The following is a 19,721-nucleotide window of genomic DNA, read 5'->3' as shown; positions in this document are numbered from 1 at the left end:
CCATTTGAAATCACGGCGTTTCTGTTGAAACACCCGGTATAATATAATATAAAGACAGAACACACATTTAACAAATATACAGGTCTTAGGTTCTATAGAAATTTATGTAATTTTAATATTTTCCTTTTCAGCATTGGGATTGTGCAAAATAGGTCCACACTGTCTGCATTTTTATTGATATCATTAAATGTTTTGCACATGTTCCAAATTGGGAATATTGCCAGTGCGTTGGTTCTACTTCGTTGGAGGCTGAAGAGTTGCTTTCGTGGTCGTAATTGGTTTGAGGGGGCGTAGAAATCGAGCTGTGACATGGCGAAAGTAACTGCAATGAGATTATTTAGGATTTTGTTGAGGAATATGAGCTGGTGCATGATGCGTCTGTTGTTAAAAGTTGTTAGGTTAAAATATATGAGAAGGCTCTCACGGGATTGCATTTGAGGATAAATTCCATCTAGTTTGTACGTACTTTACGTGTCTTAAGAAGTTAATTTGAATTTTTCTATTTTGTTTATGTCTTGCTGGGTTTGAGGGTGCTACACTACTCTTGCGTATTCAATCTTCGCTCTAACGTAAGCACTATATAACTTGGTCAAGCGCCGTATTTCGTCTTCTAACGTCAGGCTAAAGACTTTCGTTGTTAGGCTAAATGTAGAGTCAGATTATTTTCATAACAACTCCATCTGACCGCGCGAGTCCAGTTAGTGAACCTACCAATAGTCCAGAGCGCGAGCAACAGGGATAGCGATAGGTGCTGGGTAGAAATGACGCCAGTGACTTGTTTGTTGATTGGCTGCTCCGGACTTATGACTCGCTCCAAAGCTGCCAATGCAAAACAGCCAGAGATGTTACGCAAGTAATCTCACACTACGTATACTAATCGATTTTAACCTAACAAGCCTTACGTAACCACAAAAGCATTCTGAGCTAACGTCAGATGATGAAATACGGCGCTTGACCAAGAATGTGTTTGAGTATGGTACGGTGAGTCATACCCGGAAGGTTAGTAGTGAAGTATTTCTCAAAGTTGACTGGTTCGCCCAACGCACTTATTGCTTGTTTCCAGCGTTTGGCTTAGAAAACAGTGGCAGAAATTAGTTGGTCATGCACTTTCATAATAATAAATGTTCAGTTCTAGTTCAGTAGCCAATAGGGTACAATATTTAGGTACTATTATGATAGCAGGCCCGAATGGCGGCTGACTTACGTTTTGCTACATACCAATCGGTGTGTGCCTCGATGGATGTCAACAACCTCAGTTGCGAAGTAAAAGCTGTAGAGGTAACATCGCTCTCCCGTTGCAGCGCAGCGTCTGGTTTTGTCAGTTGAGGACTAACAGTGGTAAACGTTGTAAGTGCCAAAAGCGAAAGTGTTGGGAAATCGCATCGTTCAGCACGTCAGCCCGTAAGAACGTTCACACTAGTGACCTCTTTACACGCCTTTTGAACTACTTAGAGGGCTACCAGCCACATTCCACATTTACCACATTATAAAGCATGGCACATTTCACAGTTTAACGTGGAAAACAGTGTTTGAATTAATGTGGCACTTACATCATTTACCAATTTCAGTCTTCAGTTGTTTTAATTAGCTTGTTTGTACAGTGTTTGGGTGTTTTGTGTATTAAATTTCCGAGCTTTGTGTACTATTGTACAACGTTTATACAGTAACGGCGCTGATCAACACACACTCTCCTCTCCCGTTTTACAGTACGTTTGGCAACATGCTGTGTATCCGCCACTCATTTGTTTCGTCCGGCAACATGCTGTGTATCCGACGCTCATTTGTTTCGTCCGGCAACATGCTGTGTATCCGCCACTCATTTGTTTCGTCTGGCAACATGCTGTGTATCCGACGCTCATTTGTTTCGTCTGGCAACATGCTGTGTATCCGACGCTCATTTGTTTCGTCTGGCAACATGGTGTGTATCCGACACTCATTTGTTTCGTCTGGCAACATGCTGTGTATCCGACCCTCATTTGTTTCGGCTGGCAACATGCTGTGTATCCGACGCCCATTTGTTTAGTCTGGCAACATGCTGTGTATCCGACACTCATTTGTTTCGTCTGGCAACATGCTGTGTATCCGACCCTCATTTGTTTCGGCTGGCAACATGCTGTGTATCCGACGCCCATTTGTTTAGTCTGGCAACATGCTGTGTATCCGACCCTCATTTGTTTCGTCTGGAAACATGCTGTGTATCCGACAATCATTTGTTTCGTCTGGCAACATGCTGTGTATCCGACGCTCATTTGTTTCGGCTGAAAACATGCTGTGTATCCGACACTCATTTGTTTCGTCTGGCAACATGCTGTGTATCCGACGCTCATTTGTTTCGGCTGGCAACATGCTGTGTATCCGACACTCATTTGTTTCGTCTGGCAACATGCTGTATATCCGACACTCATTTGTTTCGTCTGGCAACATGCTGTGTATCCGACGCCCATTTGTTTAGTCTGGCAACATGCTGCGTATCCGACGCTCATTTGTTTCGTCTGGAAACATGCTGTGTATCCGACAATCATTTGTTTAGTCTGGCAACATGCTGCGTATCCGACGCTCATTTGTTTCGGCTGGCAACATGCTGTGTATCCGACACTCATTTGTTTCGTCTGGCAACATGCTGTGCATCCGACACTCATTTGTTTCGTCTGGCAACATGCTGTGTATCCGACACTCATTTGTTTCGTCTGGCAACATGCTGTGCATCCGACGCCCATTTGTTTCGTCTGGCAACATGCAGTGTATCCGACATTCATTTGTTTCGTCTGGCAACATGGTGTGTATCCGACACTCATTTGTTTCGTCTGGCAACATGCTGTGTATCCGACGCTCATTTGTTTCGGCTGGCAACATGCTGTGTATCCGACGCCCATTTGTTTAGTCTGGCAACATGCTGTGTATCCGACACTCATTTGTTTCGTCTGGCAACATGCTGTGTATCCGACCCTCATTTGTTTCGGCTGGCAACATGCTGTGTATCCGACGCCCATTTGTTTAGTCTGGCAACATGCTGTGTATCCGACGCTCATTTGTTTCGTCTGGAAACATGCTGTGTATCCGACAATCATTTGTTTCGTCTGGCAACATGCTGTGTATCCGACGCTCATTTGTTTCGGCTGAAAACATGCTGTGTATCCGACACTCATTTGTTTCGTCTGGCAACATGCTGTGTATCCGACGCTCATTTGTTTCGTCTGGCAACATGCTGTGTATCCGACCCTCATTTGTTTCGTTTGGCAACATGCTGTATATCCGACACTCATTTGTTTCGTCTGGCAACATGCTGTGTATCCGACGCCCATTTGTTTAGTCTGGCAACATGCTGCGTATCCGACGCTCATTTGTTTCGTCTGGCAACATGCTGTGTATCCGACGCTCATTTGTTTCGGCTGGCAACATGCTGTGTATCCGACGCCCATTTGTTTAGTCTGGCAACATGCTGTGTATCCGACACTCATTTGTTTCGTCTGGCAACATGCTGTGTATCCGACCCTCATTTGTTTCGGCTGGCAACATGCTGTGTATCCGACGCCCATTTGTTTAGTCTGGCAACATGCTGTGTATCCGACGCTCATTTGTTTCGTCTGGAAACATGCTGTGTATCCGACAATCATTTGTTTCGTCTGGCAACATGCTGTGTATCCGACGCTCATTTGTTTCGGCTGAAAACATGCTGTGTATCCGACACTCATTTGTTTCGTCTGGCAACATGCTGTGTATCCGACGCTCATTTGTTTCGTCTGGCAACATGCTGTGTATCCGACCCTCATTTGTTTCGTTTGGCAACATGCTGTATATCCGACACTCATTTGTTTCGTCTGGCAACATGCTGTGTATCCGACGCCCATTTGTTTAGTCTGGCAACATGCTGCGTATCCGACGCTCATTTGTTTCGTCTGGAAACATGCTGTGTATCCGACAATCATTTGTTTAGTCTGGCAACATGCTGCGTATCCGACGCTCATTTGTTTCGGCTGGCAACATGCTGTGTATCCGACACTCATTTGTTTCGTCTGGCAACATGCTGTGCATCCGACACTCATTTGTTTCGTCTGGCAACATGCTGTGTATCCGACACTCATTTGTTTCGTCTGGCAACATGCTGTGCATCCGACGCCCATTTGTTTCGTCTGGCAACATGCTGTGTATCCGACCCTCATTTGTTTCGTTTGGCAACATGCTGTGTATCCGACGCCCATTTGTTTAGTCTGGCAACATGCTGCGTATCCGACGCTCATTTGTTTCGTCTGGCAACATGCTGTGTATCCTACACTCATTTGTTTCGTCTGGCAACATGCTGTGTATCCGACACTCATTTGTTTCGTCTGGCAACATGCTGTGTATCCGACGCTCATTTGTTTCGTCTGGCAACATGCTTTGTATCCGACGCTCATCTGTTTCGTCTGGCAACGTGCTGTGTATCCGACGTTCATTTGTTTCGTCCCGCCAGCAACCTTCGGTGCATTGCGACACGAAAATGCCCGATGTCAGTCGAAGAAAATTCAGCCGATCGCTGATTCGTTGTTTCCCAGCCGCCAGCTGGAAATGCCAACAGTATACTGCAATGGGATTTAGTTTTGTACATTTATTGTCGTTAAAGAACATTTCCACTGATGTCATACTAAAAAAAAAAAAAATGATTACTAATTGAAACCTTACCTGCAGCGTGTATTGGGATGCATTTTTCTCGTCGGGCGTGACGTAAATATCGAAGAGGGTGTGGACCTGATATATTGCCAGTTCCCCGAGCAGCTGATCAAGTTTGAAATCTGATTCGTTCCACTCCGCGGGACTTAATAAGGGCCAAGGTCCCAGCTCCCCTGTCGTGAGAATATCGAAGACTGGTAGATCCTGGTATTGCTTGTAGTGGGATGTTCTGAAATCTGGAATTAAAGAGAGATCCAGGTTGAATATTTTGAAACTGCAAAAATAGTTTACGAGGTTTAAATCGGCTTTATGCACAAGTAGGCTAATCGGGATCGGTGGAATCTGAACCACTTTACTCAGCTTATGTTCCATATTGTACACACTGAGCTGCATTTTACAGGCTGACGAGGTCCTGGCGCCTGGACTCAGACAAGAAAATCTCTTATGAGGCTTGTGTGTGTCGTCCATATGATTGTCCTGTCGCCTATATCACCCCTATTCATCTCCATCGTTGCGATTAGTCAAAAGCGGCAGTAAAGCGACGTAAAGTCAATCAAGCAGAATCATTTCGCCGGGAATGGACCTCAGGATCTCTTGATTACAAGGTATTCACTTATTTTTACGTCTCATTTTTGCTTCTTTTGGATAATCGCGACAATTAAGTTGATTGTAGGACACTCACGACGAGGTCGGTGAAGATCATTGATTGATTCGGTGTTTTAAGTCCACTTTATGCACAGTAAGGCTAATCGGGACTGGACCTACAGTTTAAAGTGGGATCCGAAGAACTTGTGCCTCCACCGGGTATCGAACCCGGGATCCCTTGATTACAAGGCGACGACGCTACAACTGCGCCATCGGGCCCTGCAAATATGAAATTGTACTTGTAGTTTTGTTATCTTACGTCGCTTTTGGGCCACTTTTGTCTAATCGCAACGATGAAGATAATTAGGTGAAATTAATGATGAGACACAAGAAACACACACACCTATATCAATCCCACTTTAAACTCTACATCGAGTCCCGATCAGCAAATGTGAACATGAACTTACAAGGCACAAGTAGTGTGGAACACGCGAATCTGCGATGGGTTTTCCCCTAAACGGTGAAATAGAGTCCTGTTCCTGCATTTTTGCGATAAGTTTAAAGGAGACCCCCCTACTCGACTTTCAAGCCGCTGCTTGGCTTTTGTAATGAGACTCCGGAGGGGGCGTGGAGGACCTTTATCTTTGTCCCAGAGCGCTATTACGGCGACAAGTTCCTTAAAACTGCTGCCGAACTTTAAAGTCTCAGCGTCTTTGATGGAATCCGCTCGGGGACGATCCTGCGCCGAAATTAAGTCCCTTCGGTTCCCTTGAGTTGATATACGGCTCCGGGAAGAAGGAGGGAAGCCTTTATCTACATTGCCTTCATTGGGTTATTGTGCCTCTCGAGCGCGGCTCATGTAGCAGCTGGAATCACGCCACTTGCCGGCGAAATTTGATATACGGGGTGATTCAGTGAAAGCGTGCAAAAATGTAACAGGTGATGCACCACTGAAGAGGTTTTGATTGATTTGGTGTTTTAAATCCACTTTTATGCACAGTAAGGCTAATCGGGACTGGACCTACAGTTTAAAGTGGGATCCGAAACACTTGTGCCTCCACCGGGTATCGATCCCGGGACCCCTTGATTACAAGGCAGCTAACCACTGAAGAGGGAACCTAGGATCGAAGAAGGAAGCGTAGCAAGATACGGAGCACCGCCTCATTTCAGTGTGGATGTCCGCAACTATCTGGATGTTACCTGGATGGAGATGCTCTATTCCTTGGCCTGCGAGGTCACCCGACCTGAATCAACCTCATTTTCAGTCTTTGGATATCTTGTTTGTGAAACTACAGTGGACACGGACTTGGAAGAAGTTGCCAGGATTGTCGTCGATTGTGATGCGATTAGTAACCAACCAGGAATATTTTAAATTGTGCGGCAGAATCTTGTACACTGCTGCTAATGCTTGTATACTGTTCATTTCGAACAACTATTGTGAATTTATTTGTCGTTTTAAGCCCACTTTATGCACATACAGGCTAATCTGGACTAGACCTACAGTTTAATGTGGGATTCGAACCACTGTGCAATGTGCCTCCACCTAGTATCTGTGCAATGTGCCTCCACCTAGTATCGAATCCGGTACCCCTTGATTACAAGACGACAACTGCATAACTTTACGCTGTTTACATATGTTTGTCAAAGCTATGAAAATAGTTTCCAAACGTCAAGCATGTATTTAACACCTCAACTTTAGCGAATAGATTTGTTTCCATTATTTTAATTACAATATTTCACAATCGCGTTCTTTTGTCATTAAAGATGTTGGACATTTCCTTATACGGAAACAAGTCTCTGCTTAACTAGAGACTCGCGAGGGTTCGACCAATGAACGAGTGAGAGGGGAAGTGAGTACATGGAGGGGAAAACGAGGCTGGGTCTGCCAGCCGTTTGCAGCAGCACGAACTGCTTCGCTCTACATACTCGATTTCTCCTTTTCTCTACTGTTATGTGGGGCATTGTTCCAGAAATTCTTGGGATGAAGTATATATGTCCTATGTATTCTATATGTGTGTGAATGAGTGTCATGTGTGCACTAATGGCCAGATCGGGCTATCAAAATGTGGAGAGATATGGAGGGAGCGAGGGAGAGGGTGTGTGTATGTGAATACAGAGTGGTCACGAATGCTTGATATGGACACACACCTGATGGCTTAAGAGTCCGGAACATTGGAATGGAAACCGTCTCTTTCGTGGCACATCCAAATTCCTCACCATGTTCTGGCACACTTCACATTGCAAGTGTGTCAATACCTGAATAAGACCTTTCCCAGGCGGTGGATTGGAAGACGTTCTGAAGATTACCCAGCTCCCTTAGCCTGGCCTGCAAGAAGTCCCAACCTCACCTCTGGGGGTTCATCAATGACAGATTCAGATGTAATCTGCATCTGTAGAAGATGTCTTCACGGACGAGACCCCAGATTATATCCGCAAAACATCTGCAAGAACATGGCGAGAGAATTCGGCTGTGCTGCGAAAAACACTGGCTCCATTCCGATGTTCTGGGCTCTTAAACTATCAGGTGTGTGTCCACATCTAGCATCAACGGTACCCTTGACCCTCTGTTACCCCCCCAGGAGAAAGTGAAATATTTTGCATGGTTAATGGGAATTTTATTGTTCATGAACGTGTTCAGTTGATTTTAACTCTCGGAAATGTGTTATTGTGAAGTAAAGTACGCCTGTTACCTTAGCGTGTTACTTTACCGTGTAGCAGAACAGCCCGAAGGCTTCGCGCAAGTGAGTATAGCACCCAAAACGACTTTCCACAACAGTACTAGGTTTGGTACTGATAGTTATTATCGACGTGTTCTTTCGCTACTTTAGTGTGCATACAAATAGATTTTATTAACAAAAATTGGCGAAAGTACTACGAAATTGCAGGTTTTAACTTACGTGGGCCAAACTTTCGGATCAAATATCTCCATTATTTGTGATTTCCTAATGCCACTTTTATATTACATAAAACATTGAAATCTGTCGATTTAAAAAAAAATCGACGTAATTTTCGAGGGGTCATCCGCCCTAAATCAACCATAACCCGATATGTCAAAAATAAAGAGGGGGTACGCCCGCTTTGTGACCACTCTGTACCAGTGACGGCCATTATGGGGGGCGAGGGGGCAGTTGCCCACAACTTTTCGTCACTTTTGCCCCAGCACTATGCTATATCATATCTACAAAGGGAAATATACTGTCTTGGCCCCCCAGTTTAACAACACCTTGCCCCCCGGTTTTGGAACCCAATCGCCGCCACTGCCTGTACAGTATATGTTGTAAATGCTTTACCTTCTGTAGCTGGAGGCTTGTATATGTTGAGGGGCATTATAAATTATTCTTGTGGACGAAAACCTCGCTTGGAGTGACCATGTGAAGGCCATATGCAAAAAAATCCTACGCAGCATTACACTCGCTGTATCGCCTTGAAAACATTTTACCGCAAGAGGTAAAGAAAATACTCGTGGAGTCGTTAGTTCTGTCTCAAATAGACTACTGTGACTTGACATATATTGACCTCAACGGTGAACTAGCAAGACGTCTACAGCGAGTACAAAATGCATGTGCGCGCTACATTTATAATATCAAATATTTTGACCACCTGACCCCGGCTTTTAACGAAATAGGCTGGTTCGACCTTTTCACTCGCCGCTGCTTCCACGCTCTTACAGCGCTCTACAAAATAGTAAACTCACGAGAACCCTCCTACCTATTTTCTCGATTTCAACCCCTAAGCTCAGCACACACCTTTGCCACCCGTTCGAGAGACAACTCTCTGCTGGCCATCCCCTCCCACAAGACAACGTTTTATGGAAATTCCTTAACGGCCACTGCTACCAGAGCGTGGAACGACCTCCCCAATGACATAAGAAACTCGTCTTCTCTCGGCCAATTCAAATCAAAATTAACAAATCATCTTCTGGAGTCAACTTACCAGTACTGAAAACAGGGAAATAAAATTAAACCTTTGTGTAAACTTGTAAGCCAGCCTTTTCAGTAATTTTAGTATGTTTGTTGTGTATGTGTTTATGTTTTACGTGTATTTTTTATACTTAGTGTGTATGTATTTTTCTGTTTTTATTTTTATGTTTTTTGCGTCTTTTTCTTTTATTTTTTCTTGTGTTTTTCTTTTTTTGGTATCTTAATGTTCTTAGTTTCTATATATTTCATTTTTTGGTATCTTAATGTTTTTAGTTTTCATATATTTCACATACAGTCAGCTTTAAAAATCAATTTATAAAATGTAAAGTAGAGATGCTTAAGTGGAAGAAAAGGCTTCTGTCTTAACTTCGCCATACAAAACAAGGAATAAATAAATAAAATAAATGTTAATGTTGAAGCCGGGGCACATAGAACGTCGGCAATGTCCTGAACCACAATGCATTCCCATCGTTCGACATTCTCTCCCAATGAACGCTCTACTTCGGTTCTTCCTATACCTTAAAGGCTTCAAGAAGTGAAACAGAAAAGTACTTCATCTCCCTGGCTTTTAATATCCCTTCCCCGTCTGCCGATGTTTGTCATCCCGTACATCATCTTGCCCCCCCCCCCTCCACCTTCCGTTTCCACCCCATCCGCAAAAGGGAAAATGCCTTTTCCTGGAACCTTCGTCCCAGCTGAACTTGGAACAATTTTCTTTATGGTTCTGAGATATGAGATTCCTTTAGGCTTTGTCCCCGCCCCCCCACCCCCGTGGGCGACGCCGCATCAGTGGCGTGATTTAACTCGAATGCGTTGACGATATTTCTAAACCTCCATATCTTTCTTTAAAGTCTTTGGTACCTAAAACATTATGTTAAACAACTAACTCTCTGGTGTACCTAAACCCGAAGGCTAAATCCTTCTTCAGGCCCATCCGAAGAGCAGTCACCTTCGCAGTTGAGTGGGTAGAGCAGCGCTAAGACGCCAGGGATTTTGGGTTCGAATCCTGGGATTCGTAGTCAGGAACAGGGGCGGCTCAGGATAAAATTTTAACACGGGCGAGGTGAAAACATATCTTTAATGAGGAAAAAGACATGACTGCATTATTGTAATAAATGGCTCACTTTACAGGTGTGAGAAAACAGTGCCAGAATCCTTCTAACGCAAGAAGAACGCATCGAGATCGTACTGCTGTCTGGGGAGAGAAGTTCACGTGCAATTGCAAATTATTTTAATCAACGCCAGCCCCAACGAGGTCCACTGTCACAAGTGACAGCTGCAGAATTACTCCAAACGTTCCGGGAGGCAGGATCAGTCAACGGCAGGCGACGATCAGGACACCGTTAACAGCATTCTGGTACTATTTTCTCACACCTGGAAAATGAGGCATTGTTACAATAATGCAGTCATAACTTCTTTTCTCATTAATAATAAGTTGTAAAAACCTCCACCATTGCACTTCTCGTAAAATTGTAGCCTGATTTGATATATCACACCGCCCCTTTCCCATTTAAAAATTTTCAGTTGAATTCAATATGGCGGCCACCAATATGGCGAACGCCCACTTGGAACATCAAGATCATTTATACCCAGCCTAACGTAACATTTTACAGCTGGTGGTAAGGGAATTTTGAATCACCCTGTACCATAACAAACCGTAAAATGTAATATTTCATATTGATCTTAAATCGTAGTTTAGATAAAAAAAAATGGAGAACTACTACTGTTGAAACGAGATTCTATGAAATTATTTTGTCATTGTGTTCAGATTGTTTTTCTTTTTGTGTCTCAGATTACATTTAGTCTATAATACCGAGAAAATATACATCATACTTGTGACTGTTTTATCTGACAACACAAGTTCATTTTTCTTGTATTCATTTTTTAATATACAATTATAATTATTATATATTTTTAAACTTCAAATGTCAATGATAAAGTTAATGTTTAATATCGTTTGTTTTATCTTTATGATAAGTTGTATTACGTTAATGGGCTTTGTGACCGAGCACTTTGGGTCACGTAAAATAACTCACACGTAGGACGAAAGGGTGATTACGAAGAACAGGAATAGTGTGTAGGAAGAGTGTTGGATTACAGTGAGCGGGTTTTGCATAGTGGCGCAATAGAAGCTGTCGCTAGGCGGGTAAGAGCTTGAATGCTATTGGTTAACATTGCATGGTGTGATTATGCAAAGACTAATCACAGCCTTAGAGTTGCAATCGGGGGAGTGATGCAAAATGAACGAGAACAGTGCGGTTGGTAAGAGCAAAGGAGTAGCATCAACTTTCTCGGCGCGGAAAGATTTCCTCGGTTAGGAGTAGTGCCGTCGGACGTCGCATTGCGAGTTATCCGCGATTGATCAAACTTGATCCGGGCGTCGCGAAAATACTTTTATAATCACACATCACATTCTCTGACACAAGAACAGCATTAGAAGAAAAGTTGATACCACGGTTTTGTAAAATGTAGTGACTATTGGATTTTAAGGTATATTTTTCAAATACAAGGTAAAAATTAGATATCAGTTGTTTATTTCTTGTTACACAAATTTGCTAACTTAAGACTTACGAGTGACTGGTCGGTCTGGTACCATAAACCCAGATCTCGCAAGCCGAAGCAGGGTACTATATTCAAAGCAGAAGTAAAATTAGAAAGCAAGTAAGCAATCGCAAAAAATGAAAACGGTTGAAGCTTGGCAATATTGTTGTTGCCATAGTGACAAAAAAAATAACAGTTGTAAAGGATGTGATAGAAGTTTCTATAAAATAAAGTGATTTGCTGCGTTTTCGTTCATACAAATATTCAGGTAATTTAGCTATGCAATCAGCCCATAGAAGTTTCGCTTCAGTTTCGCGAATTCTGAAAGATATCATTCAGTTAATAACAATACACGCATGCCCTACATCTTTCTTTGGAAAGAAAAAATATCATCTTTAGGGCTAATCGCTAATCTAGTTGTTTCTTTTCGTGCCGTACACACTGCCATCTTTTGGTAAAATATGAACTTGGTAAAATTTTAATTCGATACGGGTGCAATTAGACCTTTCAAGATTTCCCATGACAACGCTGTTCAACGACTTTCAATTGTCGATTTTCTTGAGCCATGAATGCTCTATTGTATATTTGGATCGTGTACAGACGGCTTTAGGCAGAGGAACTTGTATCCAGGGTTGATAAAGGTCCAGAAATCCATACATTCTAATGGGTTCGTTCTATTTGGTTCCGTAACAGGACGGGAACTTTTTTTCTCGCACAATTAAATTCGGTCCATTTTGCATATTGTTTCATTGAAAAAAAGGTTCCTGGATCGTATTTAAATTGTGCCTGTAAAAGGTTCCTGGACCGAATTTAAATTGAACCGGTAAAAGGTTCCTGGACCGAAATTAAATTCAGTCTGAGAAAAGGTTCCTGGACCGAATTTAAATTGAACCGGTAAAAGCTTCCTGGACCGAAATTAAATTCAGTCTGAGAAAAGATTCCTGAACCGAATTGAAATACCTTACAGATAAAAAGGTTCTTTACGATCCAGAACCCATTTACGCTTACTGATTTTCACTCCTGGACCGGAATTGAATTTATTTAAAAGTCCAGGACCGTTTACAACCCTGCTTGTATCTTCCTTACTTTGCCCATGCACAGAATCGATATTTTAATAGTAGCATCGCCACAACATTAAAAGGCCACTAATTGCTTATACTCGTCCAGGAATTGGATGATGGCTTGGTAATCGTTCGTTATTGCAAACTGTGGGAAAGCTACTGGTCCCAGAAGGGAAGTTAGCAGAGGCAGACCCTCCTTGAAACAGTAGCACCAGCTCTTAATGGCGAGATTAAAGCCATTCTTACGAGACAAGGGCTCTCCAATCCTAGCAGTGAAACTAAATTGGACACCTATGGTGCGTGAAAATGGTATGGAGGAAATTCGGTTGGTGACGTAGTTGTGTGGCATCAGTGACCTCTCGGATGGTTTGTCCAACAGGTCTCAGGCGTTGCAAAATGGTTAGCGCTCTGGTGCGGGCGGTGCCGGGTTCGATTCCTGGTGGTACGTCACAAAATTTCGCGTTACTTAGCGTCACAGTGGACGTCCGCAGGATTCTTTCCAGGGAGGGGCAAGGAAGGTATTTTTTTCCAGAGGGGGCAAACAAGGCACATTTTCCCCAATAATAGTGCTGTTCCCTTAAAAAAACATTGCTTAAATTTGAATTTACCATATTCATTTGTGGCTGAAATGAAATTATATGTGAAAAATATAAAATTTTTAGTTGACTTTCATTTTCCAGGGGAGGGGCACAGCCCCCACCCCCCCCTTCCGGACGCCCATGAGCGTCACGGAGACAATTGGGAAGCTACCTGAAAAGGAGAAGAAGCAGCGGGCTTCAGTCTCGCAAGCCAGAAAACAGCGGCAATGGGACTTGATGCGCTGAGCACGCGACACCCAATGAAAAAAGCTCTGGCTATGCGATGGCTGTTGCACCCACTGCTTGATTTAATTTATTTTACTTCGCTGTTCTGCTACTTTTGGCTAATAGCGACGACGAGGATGGTTGATGAGAAAAGACACTCTCAAAGAACACCCAGGCAGGGAATCGAACCCAGGACACCTGGTGTCGTAATGTATTTTTGTTTAACAGTGCATGCACGTTACCACAAAGGACATATTTCTCAAGCCATTTGCCTTCGTAATACTGTATAATTTTCACACTAGGTTCCCACGAATGACCAGTTAGGATAATGGCATGTGCCCTTTCTCCTGGACTTATATCGCCCAACCCTGTGGCCGAGTGGTTAGCACATCGCGCTGCGACGCCAAGGGTCCGGGGTTCGAATCCTGGTCGGGCTTGGTTGTTTGTGAATGTCCATTCATCAATTTCATCATTTCATCACCCATCCTCATCTTCGCAAATTAGCCAAGAGGCACAAAACGCGAAGTAAAATAAATTAAATCAATCAATCAATCCTGGACTTATAAGTAGACCTCAGATTTTTAGGTTTTAAGAAATATGCTTTGACGTTCCTAAAATAGGCTCTAAAAATCCTAAAATAGGCTCTAAAAACCTTAAAATAGGTTCTAAAAATCCTCAAATAGGTCCTGAAAATCTAAAGTTAGGCTCGAAAAATCCTGAAGTAGGTTCAAAGAAACATAAAATAGTTCAAAATTCCTGAAAAATGCTGATTAGGTATAGTCACCGGCAATGAATATAGGACACCAATATCCTGAAATACGCACTATCTTGCATAACGTTATGTGTGTTGCCTAACCCTACGGCGATGGCAGAACTTACCATTGGAAATTTGCTATTAAAATCCACGCTTCGGCGTATAGTTAGGCAACAATCTTTATCATGTTATCCACAGTCAAACTCCGCAATTTTGTCTGTGATGATCATCTTGTATGCTGAAAATAATCTTTTCACAAAAACATATAGTCAGTGGTGCAAACTTCAATGCTGAAATGTTAGTTTGCAAGGCGTAAATGCCTCAAAGCACCGAAGTAGCGCGAAATTGAGCAAGACTACACAGATCAGACCACTTTGGACTGTGCAGGTAACAGTGGTACCAGACATTTTGCTTTGTTTAGAGCTTTGAAAAACCACCATGGAATTGGAGGAAGGGAAATCGACAGAGAGTACGTTTCAAACACGTTCGTCATTGAAATTTTTCGTTACCAAACAAAGCAAATGCCTCTGTGTGACATAAAAAATGCCTTAAACCTTCAAAAATATACAAAAAACCTAAAAAAAGGCTTGATTTAGGCGCAAAAAACGAAAATAGGTTGTAACAAGCAAAATAGGTGTTTTAGGCACTATAAAACATCATCGGTTGTTGCGTTTTTTTTTAACAAAACGCTGACATAACTGAATATTTCTTACATACCTGTAAAGGAAAAATAGGTTAAAAACTTAAAATCCGAGGTCTACTTATAAGGTCAGTGATGGGTAACCTAGTGGTAAGAGACTTGCGGTAAGGCCAAGATGAAGATGAAATTGCCTTCTGGAAGGAATGGTGAACGGGAAAGTATCCGGGTTAGAAGAAGATATCAGATGATATGATAGGCTGAACAGCCTAGAGGTTACACTGAAAAACCTGCCTATTAATGCCACTTCTGGCTAATCGCGAAGATGTGGATGAATGATGAGATGAATGAAGGGAGAATCAGAAAGCGACAACACGTGTAGTACGAGTCCCACAGAGAACTATACTGACTGTGTCTCCAGACGGCAGAGCGCCTTACCCCAATGACGTAGTGGCATTGTAATCAACGGATCCCGGGTTCGATACCAGACGGAGACACAGTGATTCGAATCGCACTGTAGTTCCAGTCCCGATTATCCAATCTGTGCACAAGGTTGACTTAAAACAAAAAAATAAAACTCCAGACGCCAGAGCATCGTTAGTCTGTAAAACACAGTCCACGGTGTACTAGTGGAAGGGAGGTTGACATGAGGGTGTTATCGGAAAGTGTCACCCCTTGCACCCCGAATGAAAGAATGAATATGAAGCTGATTGATTGAATTTGTAATTGTGGGTGCGCCAGCACTTAGGCTATTTTGGACTCGTCACATTGTACGGGGTCCAGCCCCTTACTGTAATATACCCAAAAATATATCTAATATAACCAGGGGCGCCAACTTGCCAAAACTATTGGGGGGGGGCTCTGATCACTGGAATAAATTAATGAATGACTCACTCCCTCCCTTTTTTCAGTTTTGGCTTCAGTGTTCGGAATCTCATAAAAGCCCATGAATTCCTAAAAAAATATCAAAATTGTTATTCACAGTTCGAATGCACAATAGTAATCGTCCACTGATGAATATGTCACAAGTTTCGTCAACCATAATAGCAAAATATTCCCGACTTTGAATATCTGCTACCACGGAGCGCAAAACAGATCTCCCTAATATATAAATGATCTCGTTCTGAATGTCATGTGAGAGCCATTTGTAGCCCGAACGTCCCACCCATTCATGCACATCTTATTTTGAAACCCTTTTTTAGCAAAAATGTTAACAATACTCATAATTATATACTTAGTATATAGTAATAAGTCATGTGCTTTGCTGTCTCTGGTCATAGCTCCCCAAAGTTGATGGTTTAGCGGTCTCAGCCCGCCAAAGTTGATGGTCTAGAACATTTCAAATGTGTATTTAAAGTTAAGTTTATGTGGCACAATTCACTGGCACAATTCAGAGTAAACTTTACAAGAGAAGCAAAATAATACATTAGATCCTCTTAAGCAAAATTATTTGGGGGGCTCTGCCCCCACATCGTTAATATATATACAGGGTGTTTCTAAAGGTCGTTTACAACGCTTGCGAGGTGATTCCTCACACGAAAACAAGCAAAAAGTCTAAGTTCCATTTTTACGACTGAGGCTTCGTTTCCGAGATAGGAGCCTCGCAAAAGGTGACAAAGTGAACGTCACACCTAACTGGGACGAATACTATCACAGATAGAGAGGCGGTTCCAAGGGAATCATAAAGGAATCGTATGTGCTCAGTCCGGAAGTCACTATGAAAAGTTCACTGCACGCATGCGCAATGGAGTCCTCAAAGGAATTGGGGATTTCCAGCAACAACAATGCATGGAAAAGGTATGTAACGCAGCAAGAAGGACCGTGACAATGAGAAATGCGTTCAAGACAACACATCCCGATCTCAAACATCAAAACATGACCACCGAACACAAAATCCGAAAAGTTGAGCACGGTTGCATACCCCAGTTACACGCGAGGAATGAACGAATCATGTCATGTGGCATACGAGAGACAGGAGGAGGGAAAGAAAAACACAATATCAGATGATTGCGACAACGTGTATTTTTACACGCGACAACTGCGTAATATCCCCCCCCCCCACACACACACACACAACAAACAACAAATGCTACAATATCTTACGCACAGACAGTCCGTGTCACTGTACACCAACTGAAGATGTCACTTTCACCACACAAAGGGGGTGGGGAGCAATACCAAAAGTGTTCTCACTGGTATTTGCCGAGGGCAATAATCACAGACGGTTTTCAAAATGTCTGCCGTTTACTTCTACGCAGAGATGACAGCGACGAATCAAGGATTGTCGAGTACGAGCAAACAAGCCAGGTGTATCTGCTACCGTCGCGGCGGCGACGTTGATGCGAGCAACGAGGTCCTCAGCTGATGTGACAGGTGTGTCGTATACGAGGGTTTTCATTTCTCCCCAGAAGAAAAAATCGAGAGGGTTGAGATCTGGCGACCTCGGTGGCCAAGGCACAGGCTCATCCCTACCAATGAACCTATTGCGAAACACGTCATGCAGGAAATGTCGTACATTACGATCGAAATGAGCTGGTGCACCATCGTGTTGGTACCACATTTCTTGCCGCAGTGCCAAAGGTACGGTCTCCAACAGTTCAGGCAGAACCTCACTAAGAAATGCATGATACGTGCGACCATTCAGGCGAACAGGGAGAATGTATGGTCCAATTAAATGATCATGTACTATCCCGCACCACACATTCACTGAAAACCTGTGCTGGTGATGGGCCACAAAAAGTGCATGTGGGTTGTCAAAGTCCCATACATGACTGTTTCTACTATTGAAGACATCCATCCTGGTGAAAATGGCTTCATCTGTCCACAATACGTTTGCCCCGAAGTGAGGGTTTGTGTCCAGCTGATGCAACAACCATTGGCAAAACTCCATACGAGGGCGAAAGTCACGAGGTAACAGTTCTTGTACTTTCTGCAGTTTAAAAGGGTGCATTCCTTCATCTGACAACACTCGCCAAACATTCACATGAGACGTGTTTCGTGCCCGAGCGAGCACTCGCGTACTGGTGCCAGGATGTTCTGCGACCGCTGTTAACACATCTTCTGCAAACTGATGTGTGCGTACACTTCGGGGTCTTCCAACTTCTTGTCGCGGTGGTAACACTGACCCTGTTTCACGCAGTCGACTGTCCACTACCTGAAAGAAGGTGTGAGACGGTAAACGTCTATGTGGAAAGCGTTCTCCATAAAGACGCCTTGCCTCACGGCTATTACCACGTGCCTCCCCATACATGAGATGCATGTCTGCTAGCTGCTGGGTCGTATACGCAGCCATCTGTGTAATAGGGAGCTGGAACTGCAAAGTATTGTTTTTGTTTAACACTGGCACACTGCACAAATTGGCCGTATCACCGTACGAATACACCCTGTATAACGGACTATATGTCGGACTAAAATATTTTTACCTGGTGTAAAAGCTGAGGCTATAAAAAGGGGCACTCAACACACATATGGCAAAGCACAGGGCAATACTGGCCGTAGGTCAAGACGCCAGAGCCTCGTTGGTCTGCAAAATGCAGTCCAGGGTGTACTTTGTGGCGGTGAGGTTGATTTTAATTTGATTGAATTAGAAGGTCGCTTTGTACCCTTCACTTAAAAACTTTAAACGAGGGGTATAAAGAAACCCTTGGGAAAAATTAAAAGTGTAAGTTTGCAAAAAGACCTGCACAAGACAAACACAACACATTAAAAAGTTAGAATATCCTAAAAGCTTCCTCATAGACAGTGGAAGAGACCAGCTCGTCTCGTAAACCTTCAAAACATTTGTTAAACACTGCTGCCATCTACCAACAAGGATGAAAAACAGCTGGGAAAATTAAAAGCGTATCTGCTGATAGCAAAATCGGCAAGAATGTGCCGAATACTTAAAACGACATTACAGACACGTAGTTTAGATTAGAAGGGGGGCAGTTGCCCCTCCACTTTTTGCCACTTTTGCTCTCGTACTATGCTAAACCTTATGTATCAATGGAAAGTAAACTGTTCCCCCCCCGGCCCAGTTTTGTAACCCAATCGCCGCCACTGCAGACACCACACATGGAAAGACAAACGATGGTGCTCTGGCCAGGACCCGAACACCAAGGACGTATTTAGGGGGAGGGTCCAGGGGGTCTGGACCCCCTCCCCCCGAAAGACTTGCCAAGTACTAGAATTATAATGAAAATATTAGCATTTGTTGCATAATCGATGGTTATTAATTTCTTCTGAACTTTTTAGAAGGCAACGATTATATTGGGATCATACGGCTTTGAATGACAGTGCCAAAGACAATTTATGTACACTACTATTCAATATGCAAAAAATATTAATTAGAAACTTACTTTTTTATTCGATAAATATTCAATTATTCATCTATTTGACAATAATTTCATTGCCAGGGCACTTGTTTTTATGTAAATTATTCCGATCTTAACTACAGGTAAGCTACGTAATGAATATGCGCTGCTAATTCTCTATTGATATACAGGGTGATTCTAAAGTCACTATACATTTCTGCATGAACAGGATTTATTGTACAAAATACAATAAACATATATCGCAGTAGGACACAAAATCAGTATAACTCAATGGGACCACCCCTCAAGTCTAGGCCCAGATGCCAACAATCCATCACGCCCCGAAGCACCTTCTCCAACATAGTTGGTGTAATCTCAGCAACTGCGGCCGTAACGAGTTGTTTCAACTGGATCTTCACCTCGTACACCTTAGACTTGATAAACCCTCAAATGAAAAAATCTAAGGGGGTCAGATCGAAGG

The 19,721-nt window shown here is 43.0% G+C and overlaps 1 protein-coding gene across 1 annotated transcript in view; it reads right to left on the bottom strand.

Moving 5' to 3' along the window:
- The window catches only part of LOC145996321 (neprilysin-1-like), a 201,206-nt gene that overhangs the window by 58,968 nt on the left and 122,517 nt on the right, over nt 1-19,721 (bottom strand). Inside the window, exon 5 of the mRNA XM_083132753.1 lies at nt 4,660-4,883. Within this exon, the coding sequence (XP_082988879.1) occupies nt 4,660-4,883 (224 nt within the window). The remainder of the gene's footprint in view (nt 1-4,659; nt 4,884-19,721) is intronic.

The sequence above is a fragment of the Lepisma saccharinum genome, chromosome 12 (genome assembly GCF_977018435.1).
Source record: "Lepisma saccharinum chromosome 12, izLepSacc3.1, whole genome shotgun sequence".
Taxonomy (NCBI): Eukaryota; Metazoa; Arthropoda; class Insecta; order Zygentoma; family Lepismatidae; genus Lepisma; species Lepisma saccharinum.
This window is presented reverse-complemented; position numbering and strand designations above follow the sequence as displayed.